Raw genomic sequence first — 22,168 nt, 5'->3', positions numbered from 1 at the left:
GCTGCTTTCAACAATGAGCGTTATAAACAGCTGTTCTTTAAAATGTAACGCAGTAATCAAATCAGGTAATACAAGAAATGAATTTTTATAGGAAGCAAAAAGGTAAAGTTTTCAGTATGTCACCATTTTGTTTCTATAATATTGTTAAGGAGCTTTGATTTTCACAGAATATTTTTAAAACCTACTTTATTAATTGCCTAGAGTTTGAAAATGTTCGGTGCATAAACATGCAAGTAATATAAAATCAAACTTTTAAACCTCTCTGTGGGACACTGTGTTATGTTAAAAATAACTTGCCTAAAACTTTTTTGACTGTATTTATGGAAGACAAACCTACATATAAAAAATAGTACGTATTAATATGATCTTGAACAAATCTACAGTTAAAAATGAGCAACCACACCAAATGCCACAACTTATCTCGATATATAAACGTAAAAAAATGGATTTTTACGACACTAACATATTATTCAATAATCAAGTGTATTTTATTCAGAATCATTAGTAAAAGTCATACTAAATATGGCCAATATTAAAACACTAATGTAAAAAAATGTAAAGAAACATGAAAAGAATAATTCTAAAATAACCAAGTAATATAATGCACTGCTCATTGAGCGATGAACTGAGTAGTTAGTTATCATTTTAAGCAGACTTTACATATATCAAGTTGCAATGCCACATAAGTTCTGTAACATTTGTAAAATACTGCATAAAGTTTATTTCACCACTTTATTAAAAATATTGATTCCTTGCAGTGATTTTCGTATAGAACAGTGTAAGTTTTGTTACATTTTATATTTTTAAATAATCAAATAGTGAACATAAGTATATACAGACATTGGAATCAAAAGAGTAATCTGATATGTTCAGCATAAACCACAACAGCAAAAATTATTTCCAATTCTTCCTTCAGGAATCATTATAAATAGAAAGGACATTAAGAATGAAAAAGGAATTTTATACCAGTATAAAAAAGTATATTTTGCACTTACTAATACAAACACTGAGTTTATAAGAATTTCAGAACATATTACTTGGTCCAGTCAGAGTTGATTAAGGCTAGGTAAGGTAGACAATAGTATCACTTATTGGGTTAACAGAATATTAAAGTAATCTTGTACCTACAACAGATTGGTCTGTTGAACAGTGACAGCACAATGTATTATCTATAAAATAAAATACTTAATATACTGAAATTAAGTTTACACTATAATATAAATAAATTCTAATACACATAAACAAACACAAACTCATTACAGATAAATTACTTCACCAATCATATTAGTGAACCAATGACTATGCACTCACTTTTTAAAATGGTTCTAAAAATTTCAACAATCTAAAAATTTGTCTTCATAACTAAAATTAATAATTTAACATTGTATGCATTTCAGTGGCACTTTTGTAAGACACTATCTATCTAGATAAGACTTGTATGTAAAATACATACAAATATTTATTTTGTATATAACCTACATATTTTCATAAAGGCAGTTCTTCCTTAACATTCATTAGCACAGATTTAGTTCTCTTCGTCGTTTTCTTCCTCCTCCTCCTCCTCTTCTGCTGAGTCGGCTTTCTTATCACTTTTTTTTGGCCTTCCACGTCCCTTTCCAGGAGTGGATTTTGCCTGTAAAAAGATTGAATTCATTTAACAAATAATTATGTGTTGTATTAACCCTTTGAGTGCCGCAGCATTTTGCTATATGGTATGCATAAAACGCCGAGCGAAAATGCCTGATTCTGCAAGGGTCTGGTTATAAATTCATGACAAATTTATTTATAGGTATAATGTCGGGTTTTTGTTTTTTTTTTTTTTAATATATTTTCTTTATACAAATAATACATTGATCGCTTATTTAACGTTTTTATACAAATAGAAAAAAATCATTAACAAAAACTTTATGAGCAAAAACATTTTGTTTTTTATTTTGGCACAACTTAGTGTTATTGAAATATTTCATTTTTTCACTTTTAGTTATTCTATCTTATACTCCATTTAATTCTTTACAAAAAGACATATACAATTTTTTTTATACTTATAAATAAAGTTTGGAAAATAAATATGAAAATATGAACCACTACAAAACTAGAAATTTTCTAACCTAACCTAACACTCTTGTGTATTGTCTACACTGCTAATACTTAAATCTAATGCCTGCAATACTAGGTCTTCATTATCAGCAATGTTTTTACGACTCATTGTTTATAAATATCACTGAACAAACACAAAAAACATAAAAACGATACAAAGGTATTTAGTAAAAGTACTCGATGCTTACAATCACCGTAACTCATGGTCAAGTCATTGTTCTACTTACACACAGACTAGAACAACATACACAAATGAAATAATTTGAAGATACCAACACTACAAACCCATTTACACTTAAAAACTTTCAATATCATTTGTGAAATAAACAGCAGCGCAAACAAAACATCCGACGGCTCGTCCCCGTAGCGGTCGATTCAAAACTCAACTGACGCGCTCACTTTACAACCGCCGTAAAAATCAGAATCTAACCAGAATGCAACAAAATCTACATCAAAAGTTACGTTGAAGCCTTTGGAATGCGTATGTAGTCATTGAGCCAATTTAGATAAATACTATATAAAATATAAGCGTTACTGCAGAAGTCGCTAACAGCGATTCTGGCATTTCTTGCATATAATGCGGGATCGCTGACAGCGATGCTCCGGCACTCAAAGGGTTAAGAATACAGAAATATGCTTTATGAATTTTCCAAAAAATTTTGCTATAAGAGAATATTGAAACCAAACCTTATGAAGCACATAAACACAAACAAAAGTATCTAAAAATAATAAACACATCTAAGAATAATATGTTTGTGTACCTACATCAGTTTTAAGTGTTTAATTGATATAATTTCTTATACAAAACTCTATATTGTACTTGTATATTTTAATTATACTTTTATCCAAGGGTGTATGTTTTTAATATAAAAGCAAAATAGTGTGTGACAAGAGTTGTCTCTTGGGCTTTGCAGACCTAGTCCAACTATGAGAATTTATTTTTACTTTATATAACATTCACAGTTATCATAGAACCGTAATGAAATTAGTGTTCCTACCACTTTATAAAGTTATTTATTTTCCTAATAATGACAAATAACAGAAAGGGTGACTGACTCACGAAGTCAGTGACATTACGCTGAATAACACCTACAGTTGGGGAGTAGACAGATCTGTGTAAAGTATGGTGTTGAAGCATAAAAAACTAATCATAGTTTCACCACAAAATACATCATAATTTCAATCTTCAGCCCCACAAACACTACAATTGGTAAGTAATTAAGGGTACTTCTTTTATTATCCAGAGGCTACTCTGACCCTATCTACTACTTGTTATTATGCGATATAAGTAGCTTTAGATTAGGTTATCATAAATATTTTACTATTAGTACCACATTTATTAGTATAAAGATTTATGAGCACTCACGTGACCTGAGCTTGATTTTGGATACTATTTCGTGGAATGTCTTTTATCTCCGGAAGTGCGGTGTGGGGTCAAACCAACACCTGCACTGACGGCCAAGGGCATTTCTGATCAGTACTTTCCCAACCTCAAATCACATGCCAGATCATCCAATGTAATCTGATGTCGGAAAAATTAGAGCCACCTGGGATGTCCCATCAGACCCATCAGAAATGTACCTGACCACCAGTGCGGGCTTCAGTGACACCAGGTGCCACCCTGTACTTCTAGTGAAAAAAGAAAAACGTCCCTATAAATAGAAGATAGTACCTAAATTCAAACTCATTGCACATAATCATAAATGTTAGCTTTATTTTTTTTTATTTGTAATGTATACATATGTATTTACCTACTTATATAGCCTAATAACTAATAGTAAAATAGAGACAGAGCAGCCTGCGGATACCTACCTAATTAAGTTTTTCGTGTGAGACAAGTGTAAGTTTTGGAAATTCAATATAGTTCTCAGCCATAAAAAGACTGCATTCCACCAGTATATATTTCAGATGAAAGAAGAAAAACCTTTTTCTGAAAAAGGCAAGAACTAGGTTGTTTTAGCAAAATACAATTTCAATGATTTTCACTCAAACGCCTACTACTAGCCCAGTCTTGAATTAAAATTATACTTAAAATGTAACTTAATACATAATTTGTTTTCTATACAGGCATTGAGCTCTCAGTTAAATGTTTTAAGTACAGTTTATAGAAAGGAGGAAATCGACTATGGTACAACGCAGTAATTCATACAGATTATATAATTTCTTAATAATGCTTCATTAATGAATAGTAATTTACAGAATCGAAGCAAATATAAATTTTAAGAGTGAAACAAGCTGTTTAATCTTATACTTAAAGCCAATAAAATATGAAGTTTAATTCTAATATAAAAGAATATTTTTGTGACATAGCTTCTTACCTTTGCTTTTCCGGCAGCTTTCTTGCCAGAGCCCTTTGGTCTGCCCCTCCCTCGCTTCGCAGGAGTGGCTCCACTTTCTTTCACCTCCTTCTTTTCCTTCTTCTTAGCTGGTCCATCCTAAAATGTTATAAAGTTTTTTTTCTTATAACAAAAAATCTAAAGCGGGTATAATTGATATCAAAGTATTACAATACCTAGGGATAACAGCTATATAACAGTAAAACCTTTAGTTTTATACAGGTTGTTGCTAATCCTTAAAAACCTCCAAAGAGCATACTTTTCTAGAAGTAAATAAGACCTTTCTTCCAGTGAACACAAGGTTCATTAATGTTTCCTTTCGAAAGCTACAATGGTTACTCTACAGTATTTTATATTGATTCAGAGAAACAAATTTTTGTTCTTAACTTCTGATATATTTCAATAATAATTCATTATTATTAATTATAATTATTATCTTCTTATATGATTAACTTATGTCAAGTTTAATGACCATATTAATAGTTAAATGTCAAAAATGGGTGAAATTTAATTATAGAAAAGTTCTATTTGTTTGAGAATTCAGAGAATTATAAAGTAGTCCACTGGAATTTGTTACTATCAGATAAATCAACAAAGCATTTACAATATAATATATTCAGTCTAAACATGTTTACTGCTCGAGTACAATGAGACACATTACAAGTACAATCATCAATTCTCCCTTGTGAAATGTGACAAAGTTGATAGAATACACAGTATTTTTCTTCAGACATACTAATATGAACAGCTATGGTTATCGTATATATACTCTGTGGTGTAATGGTAGCACATTTACCCAGCATGTGAGAGATCCAGATTCGAGTCCCGGCAGAGGAAGTACTTTTTTTATTCAATGTTTATTGAAATTTAATTCGGCTATTGTCATTTATACAAATTTAATTAGGAATAATGTAAATAAAAGTCGTTTGACAGGTATTTAGTCTTCCGATCATATGTTAGTTTGTTATTTAAGCGCATATGTGAGACAGATATATATGTATACATAATTAATTAATTTTTAACATATTTATTTTGAAACCTTCTCAATTTAGAATCTGTTAGAATCAAATTATAATGTCGATCTGACATGCAACCATTTTAACAGTTCACACATAGTACATGAGTCAACACTACCACCACTATTTATATGCCATTTCAAACATAAAGAGTTGCTTTCAATGGTGAAATTTTTTCGCCATTTTGGCAATAATGATGTCACAGTGACATCATAAACTTGCCAGAATGATCGTCTTCATCTAGCCAATTTGAGGCAAATGTCTGTCTGTGTTGTCTTGTTTTAGATTTAGTCAAAAAGTTTTATTTCATGAGATAGTGTTAATTACTCATAAACGAGTTTATTATGGATCTTTTTAAATCAATATTTAGCGTTTTTGTTAGTAATTTCATGATTTTGTATGTGATATGTTACAAATTAGTAAGCCTAGGTCAATCTAGGCTATTGTGCAGTGTAGTGAAAGTGTTTGGGTGCTACAATATTAGTGATATATCACGGGTATGGTATGTTATGTTAGCTTATATCTTGTTTTAGGCTTTTATTTCAGTAATGTCTCAAAATTTAGCTGATTTTTGACATTAGAGAACTTTTGACCAGTCAGACTTGGACAGATGGAACTCAGACTTAAACTAGACCTTGATAGTGACACCTAAGTTCTATTTATGCTTTACAAAACCCCAAACAGTTCATATTTCAGCCAAAGTTCAAATTAGTATTTACTTATTGTTAAATTAATATAATCAGTGAAAAATTTCCATATTAAAATTTACTTTTTTTATTTTAATTTTAGAAAATGATTGTAGTTACCTATATTAATTAATTTAGGTGCATCCACTTATCAAAAAAAAGTGTTATAATTTATTTGTTTTGCAGTTCATATAATTCTCTAAACTTTTGTACATTTTGGAAACATTTAGAATAAGAATTATAATTTTTGTAAATTTTTTAAAATAATCATACTCATAGTTACAAATGTAGCCTTTCATGTACTATCTGTATTATGTGTTTTTGCAATATATTTAATTTTTTCTTCAAGAAAACCTGGATGCCATCATATATTTTCTGAAATTATATAAAATAAAGAATAAATGGGCTATCTCAAAATATGCTAATATTTATTATACCATCACACTTTACCAGGTGCCACCCTACCACTTTTCAACAACAAAAATATTTTAGTGTACTAATTTTTTTAGTTTATGCATAACGTTTTATACCATAATCATCTCTACATTCTCATGAAATATTTAATGTATATATTTTTATGTGTATTACATATAGATTTATAATAAAAATTGTTTAAACAAATTTTAAAGTACGGGTACAAAACACTAAGAATGTGACCTGCCATATGAGAAAGTAATGACTGCCAGTTCCAAGGTTAAACAGGACATAAAAGATTAAAATATTTGATTAGGAATTCTGAATTAAAATAATGTCAAGTAATACTTTTTAACTATTACAAAAATACAATAATACTTACATCTACTGCGGACTTGCGACCACGTTTCTTCTCCACTACTGCATCATCAGCCATATCAGCAACTTTATGTTACCTGAACAAATAATAATGCAAAAGTAAGAACAAAATGTTTAAAATTTTAGTTTTAAAAGTGCTGTTAAAACTCTCATTCAATAGGAGAGTGTGGGTAAGTTACCAAGGTAGACCTTCTTGTTTCGAATTTATCAGATATTTAATTAATAATATTCTATACACCTTTTTAAAGCAAAACAATTTAATTGAACTATTTAAGATTGAATCTTGATTAATAATTTATATTTCTACTCATTCAAGTTTAATACTCATTAAAGTGTATTTTATTTCTTAATTTTATGTACTCAACTAAATTTTAGTACCAGAGTCAATGATATCAACAATACAAATTTTGACAATATTAAGATATTGGTGTCTGTGTTAGAGTTGCACTGTTTGATTAAGCTGAGGTGCCCAAGAATGCCCCAAACACAGCTTTTTCCATCTGGCTAATGACTTTCTCAAGTACAATTCATAATATGAGTGGGGCTTACAACAACACAATTGTTTTGAGGCCATCCTCTCACAGTTACAGTTGTTTCTTTCCCACAAATTTCACATGATGGATTTTTCGGTACGAGTCCAACATGTTGAAGCCACGTAAAACATGTCTTATCATCTTTCAAAGCAATGTCGTGTAGTTTTCTAAAATTGACTACCATTTTTAATAATCAAATTATTATATGTAAAATTGAAATATTACCTTACGTGTATTATTTGAAAGTGTTTACAGGTGTTGATATAGATTATTTAAGTTAATTGTTCAAAATAATTAATCAGTATCGATTGATTATATCGGTGGTTATGATTAAGTAATATTGTTTGCTAATTTCGATATAAAAAACCGGGTCCGCTCATCGTACCCTATCCACAAAAAGAATATAGGAAATATATTCATTCCAGGTTACGTTGGAATGATTTGGCGCAAGAAAGTACCAATCATGAATGCCCCTGGCACAAGTAGGCTAAGTAAAAATATTTCTATCAATGCAAATTTCTTAACACCGAAGATGCACTGATTACCAGAGGAATCCGTGATTAACAGAGGAATATCAGACCCTCTGTTATTTACATCTGTTACTAGTTAACTTAAGTAGGGTACTATCATTCTTGCATCAATAGTTAGCGCAGCAGGGTGCTGCCATAGCCCAGATTAACAGTCAAGAGTATTCATTATCAAACCCTCTGGAATTCTTATTTGATACTTAATAGGTACTGTCGTGAAAGATGTTTATTGAAAACTGTAACTTAAAAAGTATTATATTGAAAGAACTATTTTCCCTATATTTAAACAATCATTCTTACGATATACTTAAATGAGGAAAAAACTTTAAAATATATTGCTGCTGAAAACAATGAACACAAATGTCTTTGAATTACCCAAATCCGTTAAAAAAGAACTGTTTACCCATTATATATGGTAAAGTATCCTAATATCCAACCTTAAGTAAGTATAACATATTTATAAGATTTATGCATACATTCCAACAGCTGGTTTAATAACATACTAGTTAAGAGATGGGAAATCCCATTATTTCTCAATAATATCAAAATAATGTGGTTAGTTGTTATTATGTTCCAGTAACCTGTTACTGTGGTAACAAGTTACCAGCTGACCCAATATTAGATACAAGCAAACTGAGTCACACTAAATCTACATGTGTAGGGCTATTTAGACATAGTATACAAAAATTAACTAAATCAGTACAATGTAATTTTAGACAGGTGGACTACTTTGAAAAATATACCAATTATAAACTGATTATTTAAAATTTTCCCTGCATAATACAATTATTGTTTTAGTATACAAAAACTTAACTCACTACAATGTAATATTTAAATTAGTAGACTACTTTTAAATAGAGTACTTATAATTAACGATAACTGAGAACAAACAATATTAAATGACAAATATTTTTAATAATCAAATGTTACTTAAGTTAATAAGTAAAAAAGTAATTGAAATATTACCCTACGTGTATTATTTGAAAGTGTTTACAGCTGTTGATATAGATTATTTAAGTTAATTGTTCAAAATAATTAATTACTATCGACTGATTATATCGATGGTTATGGTAATATCGTTTGCCAATATCAATATAAAACACCGTGACCGCTTATCGTACCCTACCCAACAAGTCTACGTTTTTATTTTGATAAATATATTTTATTCTATATTTCAATGTGATATTATATTCCCTCTCCCTCCCAAACCATCCAGTTCACTCCACTACGTTATTGGTTTCTCAGTAACCGAATACTAGGAAGTGTTACCAAAACCGGTCCATTCCTAGCCTTATTTACTTGCACGATAATAACCTCAGCTGATACTCAGTAACAGGTTAGTTACTGAGTAACCCAATACTAAAAAGACATTATGAGAAAGCCAAATCATTCAGGCCACCTGTTACCGTAAAGAACAGGGTGTTATTGGTAACATGTAATCCTGGTAATAGATTATCGCTGAATAAACATTATTACCAACACTAATATGTTAAATACTGCCCATCTCTAATACTAATTAAAAACTGGGCCGATTTTATGACACTTCAAGAAAGCTAGACTAAAATTTAGTAGGCCCATTATCTCTGAATATTAATTACACCTATATATATTAAATATCAGCATAATTAAATTTAGATGTTTAAGCTCATGCCCTGTTGATTTTGGTTTGATTAAGAGAATGTTTATTAGATAGGAATATAATTATAGAACAAATGTAAATTTGTGGTTAAGACAAAATGCCGCCAATTCTAAGGGACGCTATCAGACAATAGGCTTGGTACCTGTGAAAGCTCCTTAAACTTTTTCAAAAACTTGATACAGAAACATAACAAACTTTTAAATTCACTACAATAAAATACAAATTTAAAACCAAAATTAATAAATTAACAAGACGATCCATTAGAATATGTATAGATAATGATGATAAACTAGATGAGGCCATTGACAGTAACTGAAGCATAGCGATAACGAATATAAATTCTAACTATATGTTGGACTTTAAAGTAAAGATAATAAAAAAACTGCATCAATTATAATAAATAAATTAATACCGCTAAATTTAATTGCACAGTCTTTGTCTTACCTACGGACAAAAGTCTAACCAATCTCTCCAGCTAAGACGTCAAGCAAGAGAACACTGTACAGTGACGCCGCCCGCCAAATGGGTACCCAACCCAAGCCGCCAAATAAAAATCAGGCTATAATAAATAGAAAAGACATCACAATGATAATCTCACTTCTAGAATGGCGGGAACAAGGCGCCAACATATTTCACTAATAAAACGAAAACAAATTATTAAACACAAACACGCATTATATAAAGCGCTTTTATACGTCCACAGAAATCTAAACTGTATATGTAATATGACATACCACCACGAGTTCTAAAACAGTGTGCTCCAATACTTGCAGTTCATTTAACAATTCTCTTCAGGCCTCTACTTACCTCTGGAGTCTTTCCATCTAACTTGAAGCAGAGCTATGTAATCCCAATATTTAAGTCTGGAGATAGAGGGAACATAAGAGACTATAGACCCATTGTGATACAGTCTGCTCTCGCTAAGGTGTTTGAAAGTATCATCTTGAACAATATATATTCTCAACTCACGAGTCGCATCTGTTTGGAGCAACATGGTTTCTTGAGGGGCCGCTCTACCACAACCAATCTACTGATGTTTCAGGAATATATAATGTCAGCTTTTGCAAATTCCTCACAGGTAGATTGCATATATCTAGATTTTAGTAAAGCATTCGATAAGATTAATACAGTCTACTTATATCAAAGCTTGAAGGCTATGGCATTTGGGGACCTCTGCTTCGTTGGATGAGTAGCTATTTGCGGGAACGTACTCTTATAGTCAAGTACGATGGAGGCACGTCCTTGCCATTCTCTGTCCCCTCAGGTGTACCACAGGGATCTCATCTGGGCCCACTGCTTTTTAACCTGTTTATTAATGATATTTCTAGTGCAATATCATCGAAGTTTCTTCTGTTTGCTGATGATATTAAGGTTTTCAGCAGGGTTACATCTCCTCATGACCAAGAGGAACTCCAACATTCCCTTGACAGGATAAGTAACTGGTGCAGAGTAAATGCTATGGAGCTTAATATAGCCAAGTGTCTTGTCATCAGCTACACTCGAAGCAACACAGCCAGGCCCTTTGACTATTCTCTAAATGGATCCCCTCTTAAGATAGTAGACAGAGTCAGGGACCTTGGAGTTATTATGACACCCTCCCTAAGCCCTTACGAACACATAGTGCATGTTACAAATAAGTCCTCTTCTATGCTTGGGTTTATTGCCCGAACCTGCAAAGACTTTAGATCCCCCTCTACATTGGCTATCCTCTATAAGACTCTTGTGCGTCCTTTGTTGGAGTACTGTTCCGTTGTTTGGTCTCCATATCAAGTGGGCCACTTTGTGCTGCTGAACAGAGTGCAGGTGCGTTGCTTAAGACTTCTTGGAGTCAAACTGGGATATAATTATCTTGCAACCCCCGTCGCTGAGATTGAGATGCTATATGGACTGCAACCTCTCCAGGAAAGAAGAAAATATATTGATATTTTATTCCTGTACAGGCTGGTGAACGGCTTCCTCGACTGCCCTCATCTAGTGTCGGATATAGACTTCTCTATACCGAGAGGTACCCGCTCTAAGACACTTTTCTGCAGAAGATTTAGGCCCACATATTATGCATCAAACCATGGAATAAGCAGACTTCTAAAACTGGGTAGTGAGGCAGCGCACATCGACTTTTTTCACGATTCAAAATACACCCTGAAAAAAAAAAAATTATTAAATGTAAACACCTAACACATGCTTAATACAGATCCACTTACAGTAACTAACAGCTACGATTGTATTAATTATTGATAGTATATTGTTGAGTTTCTAAATTTTATTAATGTTATAGCATTGGTCAACTATTTATTTATCGTTGCTGTTACTGTATTGTTATTATTCCTTGTTATTTATTGTTGTTTTTGTTATTCATATTTATAGTATATCACTCTGTTATTGCCTATGTTGTTCAAGTTAGAGCTTACATAAGACTGTGTATATTGATTATGATTTGTCATCTTGATTGCTAAGTACTTGATTTGTTGAATTACTTTTGTAAAAATGGTGGAACCGTTGAAATAAATAAATAAATGACGAATTAATGCAAAAAATGTTTTATTGTAAAACTATCAAAGCTGGAACAATAGAAACTAATTAAAATAAGACTTGTAAAATGGTTTAACAAATATCATTGTGTAGTTCTGAAAGAAAAATAAACCGACAATACACTAAAATATAGCAAATAAATTATGGATTATTGAATATAATTAACTTTAAACAAATTATGTAAATTTGCAAATAATTTACTTCAGTCATTCACTCATCTCGTTTTATTCAGTTAATTTCGTGTATTAGTTAATTTTTACTACTTAACTAATCCCTATTTAATCAAATGTTTTAAGGCTGAATTACTGATAAACATTTCATTTTAAGTAAACATAAGGAGTCAGAGAACAAGTTTTAACGGGAGCGAAGGTCGAGCATTATATCAAATTAAAGTACAAGTCTTTATTAGTACAATAAAATGTCATAAACCCAATCTCTAAAGGTTGACCCTAACCAACATGGGTTCTTTTTCACAATTGGAATTTTGTAGAAAAAGTAAGTGTTTATTTTGAGTGTTTTTTAACCTTGCATGTAGGCCTACTGTTTACATTTTAGTCGTTATTTTTTTGCTATGGATTAATCTTAGTTTCATATATTTCTCGGGTAAGGTACGATAAGAGGACCTGGGGTTTTTTATTGAAATTGTCAAACGATAATACTTAATCATAACCATCGATATAACCAATCGATACTGATTAATTATTTTGCACAATTAACTTAATCTATATCAACAGCTGTAAATACTTTAAAATGATACACGTAATCGTATTATTAATATTATATATTATACACATATTGTTGTTATTACATTTTGTTCATAATTATACACACGCAATTATACATTATTACGTGTATAATTAACAATAATAATTATTATTATACATACACGTAATAATGTATAATTACGTGTGTATAGTTATAAACAATTCAATAATTATGACATAAACAATGTAGATGGATGTGGCTCATAACTATTTATGAGCTTCCCTGTTTGATAGATCTCGTTCTGGTTCGTTTATTATTTATGTAATTTCTTAAATATTTATGATTTTCCTATATTCCTATGTATTCATATTTTAATTTAAAACATATGATTGTTATTTAGGACTTTACTTTTATATCAATTTACCTATAGTCTAGGATTAGAGATGCGAATAGTAGGTATCGATGATTAAAAACCGGGTCCGCTTATCGTACCCTACCCTATTTCTCAACTGAATTATTGTGGTCGTAAGACCTACGACATTTAAGAGTTGTGAGGAGATGGATGAGAATTTCTTTTCTAATAGACACGACACTTCGGACATACGGACGTGATGTGGTGTTAGGTAGTACAAAATCATATCACAATAATTTTCCTGTTTACCGCAAACTTCTGTTCCATTTGTAACGCTTCATTACACCTTCAGACGGCAAATATTAAAATCAGTTTAGGTAAGCGAAACCATCCAGACAATGGTATTGCCGCTTTGGTACAAAATAAGTTAGTAAGAAAGAAAGGATTTACAAAAAGCAATTGTATGCTACGAACAATCATGGGCCGTACCAAATCATCACAGCTAGGAAGGACCAAAGTAGGATTCACCCCATAAATGTTTATAAAATTATAGGCATTCATCATGGTAAAAATTAATTCCAAATTAATAAAAAGGAAATAAGCTGATGCTATTTGAGCGCAAAACGGGTACGGCAGCAAATTCTCTAAGATGTGACACGCCACATCTAAAAATAGTGTCTTTATTGCTGCGAACTGGGTAGATGTGATAGGAGCAGTAAATATTGAACCCAATGTTGACATTGACGAAATTTTACAGAATGTAGAAAGTCTTATTCCAATCAGTGATGTTTTAGACTTACAATTAAGACATCTGATAGCATAACAATACGTGATAACATCACATTTTAAAGAATTCGTTATCTAAAGAAATGAAATTAAACTATGCGGTTTTACCAGTAAACAGTATAACTATCCAGTTTTGATCTGTCCCCGTTGCTCAAAATATGATCACACAGAAGTGAGGTGCTCAATACTCAGAACTTGTGAGACCAAAACATATCACGATATTATTGTAAATAAAGAGCCGAGCTGTTCACATTGTAAGGTTAAACATAATGCTAATGATAGATCATGTCCTGAATATGCAAAAGAATGTCACATATGAATTGAAGCTTCATAACTGCGAGTAAGTACTACACCAAATCATACATCGGTATTACTTTAAGCGGAAAACCGAGATCGTATGCCCAAATTACACTTGGCCGAAGAAATAGGTACTCATCGGAATCTGAGTCATACATAGTATATTTCTCCAAGAGTTAGGCAATCGGGATTACGAAAATTTAAGGTTTCTTATCACTCATGTTTAAAACTACGAAACAAACTAAATAAGAAATGAAGAACAATTTATGATACTATAACCTCAGTAAGGCACAGACATTAACCTTATCAAACTAAACGCAGCATCCATGATTTGGCTGTAAATCGGTGCGCGCGCAATTCCGCGTCATCAGCATATTGAGAGGAACCTAGATAACGCACTTACGCGACATCCGCATCGAACGTGTTAATACGTTCACGATAACTTTTGATATACTCCCGAATTTTTTAATAATAATTGCAAAAATCTGTAATCAGTTTTTTACGTTAAACGTCTGTAAGTATAGTGTCTCAGAAAAATAGGATTCACAATTTCCAACCAAAATATTACAATATTTTTTTTTCTCCGTACCGTTTTTTTTTTCCAAAGGGTACCTAAAAATCTAATTTACAGAATGGCAGTGGTGAAAGATCGCGTGCACCCGATGGTGTACATGTCGCCATGAACGTGTTAACTAGAATACAAACTTCAAACCTAAACCTACTCGTACATAAAGGTTTCCTAAATCGGAATACCAAGATAAATGCATTTTTGTATTAATCAGTGGATTTTTTACAGGTCTCCCAGGTTATAAAGGTATAAAGGCAAATATAAATTCAGAAAGTGTTAATCGCCTTAAAAAGTAGTTGTTCCATACATTATTACAAAATAAAAAATACTGCATCATACGTATTTGCATTGCCTGTAAAAAGTAATTTAATCTGCTTACGTAGATACAACTGTGCTAATTTTTTTTTAACAAGGTTAACAAAAAGAAAAACTGAAACCATACAACTTTTGTACATTTTAGACCACTGTATATACAAGAAGCAAAATAAATTAAAACTTTTTTATCAAAAGAGTCAATGATTAAGAGACCTTTAGAATGAGGTATAGCTTGACCTATCTTTACATTTGAAATTTTCAATAAATTGCCCCTACCCACTAAAAAGTCCTATTTTCGATATTAATAATTATTTTCCAGAGTTTGTTAGGGTCGAAATATGGGGGTTTTCTTTAAAACAGAGAAGGTAGGTTTCTTGGCTCAGTTACTATTCATCTGCCTAACTCTGTAAATATTCATTACCAGAAAATATAATTTTATTTATTATTCACACAGTATATTTCATGACGATTCTTACAGTATGAAGAAAGTAAAAATTATTCGCTCTTGTTGCTTATCACTTGGTTATTTATTGGACATCTTCATAATTATCAATCAGAATCACCTAAATTCTCTAATGGACGTATGGTACTACTATTTTACATTTTCAAATACAAAATATCAACGAACTGAAATCACAACACAAAACAAGCAGACTCAATAAAAATGTAGAAGCGGACAGCAGCCCCTGAGACAATGTCATCAATTCACACATAGTTCTAAATTTATATTTGCTGTTAATTTATTATAATTTACAATTTATATTACCTGTGCATTCAGGGAAGCCTCTTCCACCAGTTGTTGATAAATCGGAGTTGTATGTCTGACAATTGCTTAGTGTGTTGACATAGCATAGAAATTCAGTGTAAAACCTACCTCTAAAGCAGTGTTGAGAATGTTAATTATTGGGTGCCCAATTGTCTGTCAATAAATCGACCCTAGTTGTATTGGTATTATTATTAATTTATTTGTCATCTGATAATTTGACATTAGTAGTGAAACATCTTCAGTCTTAAACAAGGAGGTACCTTGAATCACCTGAATCCCTTCTGGTACCTGTACTTGATATCATAGCTAATTAAATTTACATAATGGCTGATATAACTGAAACACTATGTTAACAGTCTTTGAGATATTGCACTAAGACTAAATATATTTTTGATCAGTGACAAATTCAGGAGTTTTGTTTTAATCTCTGTCCAAAAATTATGGCAATTATTACTTTAGACAACTGATGCAATTATTGAATGTAGTGTGATTTATACTCTGTAATAATTTTACGATATGATGCAATAAGCATACAAATTGTATCATATTTATTGTAATACTTTCTGTTGCATAAATATACTGTAAATGTTTTTTTTTTTACATTTTGACATAATGCAAGTACTTCTGAAGTAATTTCAATATTGGCTTTATTTTATTTTGTTCTTGTTTACAGACATTTGGTAGTTGACATAGAGAAACTATATATCTTTAAATATGTATACAATTTATATTTATAATTTATGTATATATATATATATATATATACATTTCTTGTGTTCATGTATATGTGACTGAACTCCTCCTAAACGACTGGACCGATTTTGATGAAATTTTGTGTTTTTTCAATGGAATTCGAGAATGGTTTAGATTCACAATTTGGTCCAATTCTAATTGTTTATTTAATCAATATTTAATTTATAAACTGTTATTGATTTTGGAATGTATTACCTTCGATCCAGCAGACTGCGCTACCACACGTAATACAAAGTAAACTGATACTTAACAGCTGTTAATACTTTCAGCTGAAGTTCATCAAAGAGGCAGAAACATTTGTTTACATTTAAAATTTAGAAAATTATTATTGTAACATGCTTGATCAGTAATGTAATGCAGATTGCATAGAAGTTATTGCCTCATTTCAAATCTAGATTACACCAATGATCAATATAAACTATCTAATACAATGAAAATACTATTAAACGTCGTTATAAAAACCACCTCAAAAAGCCGTAAATGTCTGCACATAAGGTAATCGAATTTGGTTAGATCGAAGGTAAATGAAAAGAGCCGAAAGAAGATGCTTTATGATCGACATTGGTTTTCGTAGATACATTTTCTTGATCAGAGCACAAGGAAAACACCACAATAATACCGGAAATATCTTAAGACAGAAAATTAATTTTAACAGACTGAATTTGATTCTTTATAGCCTAATTAGTTTATCGAAATTCATCCATATAAATTAATTGTACTGAATACCTAGCAAAAACCACAAAAGATAGAGGCAGGAAATATGGTACCTACCTTCATAATGTGCCCAAGAGGCTCACTAAGGAACGACTATCAATTATGTCAGGAGTATTTAGAATGTGATAGAAAAAGAATACGTGAATATAGTGTACTGTTTTTCAACAGGAAATTGCGAGTGAAGCTGCGGGCAACTGCTAGTATATATATATATATATATATATATATATATATATATATATATATATATATATATATATATATAAAGGGTGTAAATTAAGTCCTGATACGCCTGTATACATTCCACACAGATTGGGATATTGATGTAAAATCATCACCATACCTATAAATTTTTGGAGAGAAAAATTTATTTTCCTTTGAAAAAGAGGAGTAGAGGGGGATCACTTTAAATTTCCAAATTGCAACCCCTATTTTGTGTCTTCATTTAAAAAGTACATTCAAAAGAAACAATTACATGAACAAAACATCACTACACGGAGCCCAGCAAAAGTTATGGGCAAACAACCCCTTACATCTGTGTGTAAATTCCTGACACCCCTGAAAATTTTCTAAACGGGTGAGATACCAATGTACAACCTTCACCATACTTATTAAATTACTTTTTTGTATTTTTTTATGGTAACAGAATATTTTTAAAACCTACTTTATTAATTGTGTAGAGTTTGAAAATGTTTGGTGCATAAATGGGCAAGTAATATAAAATCAAACGTTTAAACCTCTTTGGGGGACACTATATATAATTTTTCAATAAACATTGAATCACAAAAAGTATCTATATTCTATAGTTAAAAAAAAAAAAAAAAAAAACAATATCTTGAATGTTTTGATGTTAAAAGAGCACATAAAGTTGTAATACAGTCCTAAATAAAACACCAACCTACCAACTAACCTACATTCAAGAAAAATTTGGACCAGGCACTTAGTCTAGAACAGTGCACTTGTAAAAAACAATCTTCAGAGATGTCTTCTTCATGTATTTCTATAAAATATTAAAACAATGGTAGGCACACAAAAGAATGTAAACTAAAAAGCTTTATAACCTGGCAATAACCAGTATATATCTTTATATATATATATATATATATATATATATATATATATATATATATATATATGTACTAGACTAAGTGCCTGGTCCAAATTTTTCTTGAATGTAGGTTAGTTGGTAGGTTGGTGTTTTATTTAGGACTGTATTACAACTTTATGTGCTCTTTTAACATCGAAACATTCAAGTTATTGTTTTTTTTTAACTGGGTATAGAATAAATTATAACTTACATTGTTACAAAGTGATTGTATTTTTATATTTCCTTTATCATTTCTGACATTATTTCCTTTAGTAGAAAATATATTATGTTATTTTAAAATTAATCTGATGTCATGTTTGGTGTAAACCAGGACAACAAATATCACTTCCATTCTTCTTTTAGGAGTCACTATAAATAAAATGGCATTAAGATTGAAAAAAATACACCTTATACTAGTATAAAAAAGTATATTTTGCTCTTAATAATACAAACATAGAGTTTAAAAGATTTAAAAACATTTTACTTGGTCCAGTCAGCATAGATTAAAGGCTAGATATGGTAGACAGAAGTATCACTTATTGGGCTAACAAAATACTAAAGAACTCTTGTACCTATTACAGATTGATGAAAAACCATGACATTACAATGTTTAATATCTATAAAATGAAATACTTAATGTACTGAAAATAAGTTTACAGTATAATAACTAATTCTAATACACATAAACAGACACAAACTGACAACATCAATCAAATTTGTGAACCAATGACCATGTACTCACTTTTTTAAACAGGTTAAAAATTTTAACAATCTACAAATTTTCTCAATTATAATTAATAATTTAAAAACATTAGATAAATTTCAGTGGCAGTTTTATTAAGACACTATCTAGACCTTGAGATTTGTATGTAACATACATACTAAATATTTACTTTATATATAAAACCTACATATTTACATAAAGGCAGTTCTTTCTTAAGATTCATTAGTACAGATTTAGTTCTCTTCGTCATTTTCTTCCTCCTCTTCTTCTGCTGAATCAGCTTTCTTCTCTGTCTTTTTTGGCCTTCCACGTCCCTTTCCAGGAGTGGACTTTGCCTATTAAAAAGATTTAATTAATTTAACAAATAATTACAACATGCTAAACTGGCAATAACAATATAAAAATATGCTTGATGAATTTTCCAAGTGTTAAAAAAGTACATAAAAAAACTCATAAACACACTAAAAATACCTTAAAGTAAAAAGCAAAATGGAAAATTAATGTTTTGAACCCCACTGTGACAATTACATGCTCTGTTAATGTTACATGTCGCGCAGCTAGTGTATGAAATAGGTGGGGAAATGTACATTCACTACACATCTGTTCATAGCAGTTAGAATTGGTATGTCCTGACAGATATAGCGGACATCACAGATAACACTGTGAAAATAAATAATTGTTTACTTCTTAGTGTTCTTCAAAATCTTCTATGATGGTGACTGTTACCACCATATATTTTTGGGATTATAACGTTATATTTGAAGTAAGGTTTTGCTCAAATATTTTGAAAATTTTATTTATACTAATTAATTGTATTATACTGATTCATAACAATACAATTCCTACAGTAAAGATATTTCTAGTTTATTTTCAAATTCTTCACTTTTTATACTATAACAGGTTACCACTCAAAACCTCCTTTCAAATTCCTGGCTTTTCCCCGGTTTTCCCAGACAAAAAGTTTTGATTCCCTAGTCCATTTTCAAACCTAATAATGAACTGTAATTAATCCTTACGCCGAGAGGAAAGGTGAAGGTTTATCGTCACTACTGTATCTATATTTGCAGCTATATCGAAATGCCACAAAGCTGCAGTAATCTAGCAAACTTTGTTATACAGAATATATTTATTATAATTAAAACATTATTTTTAAAACTGCAAATTTTTTAAATTTACCTACATATTTTTCATACAGAAAGTAAAAAATATGTTAGCAATCGGTAATTTGTATACTGGCAATAAGCTGTCGTCCGCAAATAGACTTATTTGGATTTAAGATTCAGTCTCCAAAATTACTAGTTGTAATATTATATAAATACTAGCAGTTACCTGTGTATGACCATTGCTAGTTAGAGGACTATATTTCCGACGCCAATGTTCAGTTTGCATTTGTGCTACGATCAAGAATTTATGTCCAAAAGTTAATATTTATGGTCATTGTTATTTACTCCGGCCTTAGTATTTTTTGTTCCATATAATTTTGCCTTACCTCCAAATCAAGAAAATATTTATAATAGATAAAAGAAGTATACTTCTGTCAAAAGACAATTAAGATGGTTTCTATAAGTCTTTAAAATTATAGTAAAAGTTAGTAACTTTGTCTTTATATCTAATTCTTAATATTTACTAAAAATGAACAGTTAAAAGTACATTAACAATGACACTATTCACATGTTTGTTTCTTTATAAACTGAAAAATATATTTTATACACTTGAATTGGTACGTTAGTTCAAAAGCACAGTTCAGCAAACTTCCATCTAGCATAGCTTTTGCCGACTGCTTTAAAGGTAGCCTTCGGAGTCAAATTCTATCTTTGTTTTAGGACATTTTATAAGGTAGATGAGTACTTTCCTAATAGCTGAAATCTAAAAACCGTGAAAAAAATTATGATTATTTCTTACAGAATTTACCCACTATAAATTGTAAACAAATACAAAATAACAAACAATGCTTACATAGAACACTTGATTACATTTGACATATTTCACAACTTTAAAGACCAAAATGTGTTATTTGATACATTAAACACCAGTGGGGCGCAGCTCGGAGGGATTCTCGAAATAAGAATAGGCCTATATTCATTCCAGGAACCATAACAATGTCTATGTAAAAATTCAGTACAACTGGTTGGATAGTTTATGCGAGAAAACAAACAAAGGAACTTTCACATTTATATTACTGGGATGTTGATGTGTATATAAATACAAACTTCAATTAAATTATTTATACATCACATTATTTGGTTACTGTACATTCCTAAAGTGTTTATACACATAGAACTACAAAAACATGTTTTAGCAATCAGTAATTTGTGTAATGCCGATCAGTTATTATCCACGAATAAATGCCACAGACTCACGGTGATGGGCCAAAATAAATACAGAATATACATATTATTTGTTTAACTATTGTAATTTGTTAATTTATGTACATTCTTTCATATAGAATGTAAAAAATATATTGGCAATCGGTAATTCATGTACTGTACTGTAGCTATTGTCCGCAAATAGACTTATTTGGATTTGAGATTCAGCCTCAAAGCATCACTAGTTTTAGTATTGTGAAATTTTAAGCAGATCTGTTAATATTGGAATTGAATGAAAAGAGCCACAGTATTGAGTATCGGAATCGATCCATACCTAGTAAAAATTCCAGGGACATTATAAAATCCTCACATCCACACATGTTTTCACGGGGCCTGAAATTCATGCATAATTCAGGTTTTTCTTGATTATAATTTTTGATGGCAGCCCTACAAAAGTATTGTGTTTTTGAGTATATACCACTGCAGGCCAATGAAGATTGTATCAGAAAGTTGTCTGCTACAGAAATTACTAAAGTGCAGTTTTTTTTTTTTTCCCCCTTGGGGCGGCCTACTGCCACGCACCTAAGCCTCAAGGGCCTTTTGCGCACCCCGGAAACACCATGAGGCCTACCAGTCTACA

The 22,168-nt window shown here is 30.8% G+C and overlaps 2 protein-coding genes across 2 annotated transcripts in view; both read right to left on the bottom strand.

The window, feature by feature from the left end:
* Positions 1-963: 963 nt before the first annotated feature.
* Positions 964-10,221, bottom strand: LOC124368599 (high mobility group protein B2-like). Its single transcript, XM_046825842.1, has 4 exons — positions 10,071-10,221; positions 6,932-7,004; positions 4,416-4,532; positions 964-1,633 (listed from the first exon to the last, which is right to left on the bottom strand). The coding sequence occupies exons 2-4, from the start codon at positions 6,983-6,985 to the stop codon at positions 1,526-1,528; spliced, it is 279 nt and encodes a 92-aa protein (XP_046681798.1). The 5' UTR covers positions 6,986-7,004; positions 10,071-10,221; the 3' UTR covers positions 964-1,525.
* An 8,688-nt stretch (positions 10,222-18,909) lies between these two features.
* Positions 18,910-22,168, bottom strand: part of LOC124368590 (chromosomal protein D1-like) — a 29,949-nt gene continuing 26,690 nt past the window's right edge. The window contains exon 4 of the mRNA XM_046825835.1: positions 18,910-19,557. Within this exon, the coding sequence (XP_046681791.1) occupies positions 19,456-19,557 (102 nt within the window). The 3' untranslated portion in view covers positions 18,910-19,455. The remainder of the gene's footprint in view (positions 19,558-22,168) is intronic.

Source organism: Homalodisca vitripennis, chromosome 1 (genome assembly GCF_021130785.1).
Source record: "Homalodisca vitripennis isolate AUS2020 chromosome 1, UT_GWSS_2.1, whole genome shotgun sequence".
In the NCBI taxonomy this organism is placed as follows: domain Eukaryota; kingdom Metazoa; phylum Arthropoda; class Insecta; order Hemiptera; family Cicadellidae; genus Homalodisca; species Homalodisca vitripennis.
Note: the sequence above shows the minus strand (reverse complement) of the source record. Positions and strands in the feature narration are given on the sequence as shown.

What these genes read in the sequence shown, in the direction of transcription:
- LOC124368599 (XM_046825842.1), bottom strand. Translation starts at nt 6,985, where the DNA reads ATGGCTGATGATGCAGTAGTGGAGAAGAAACGTGGTCGCAAGTCCGCA. An exon ending in GTCGCAAGTCCGCAGTAGAT is followed by an intron (nt 4,533 to 6,931) that starts GTAAGTATTATT and finishes ATAACATTTTAG; the next exon opens with GATGGACCAGCTAAGAAGAA. An exon ending in AAGCTGCCGGAAAAGCAAAG is followed by an intron (nt 1,634 to 4,415) that starts GTAAGAAGCTAT and finishes ATCTTTTTACAG; the next exon opens with GCAAAATCCACTCCTGGAAA.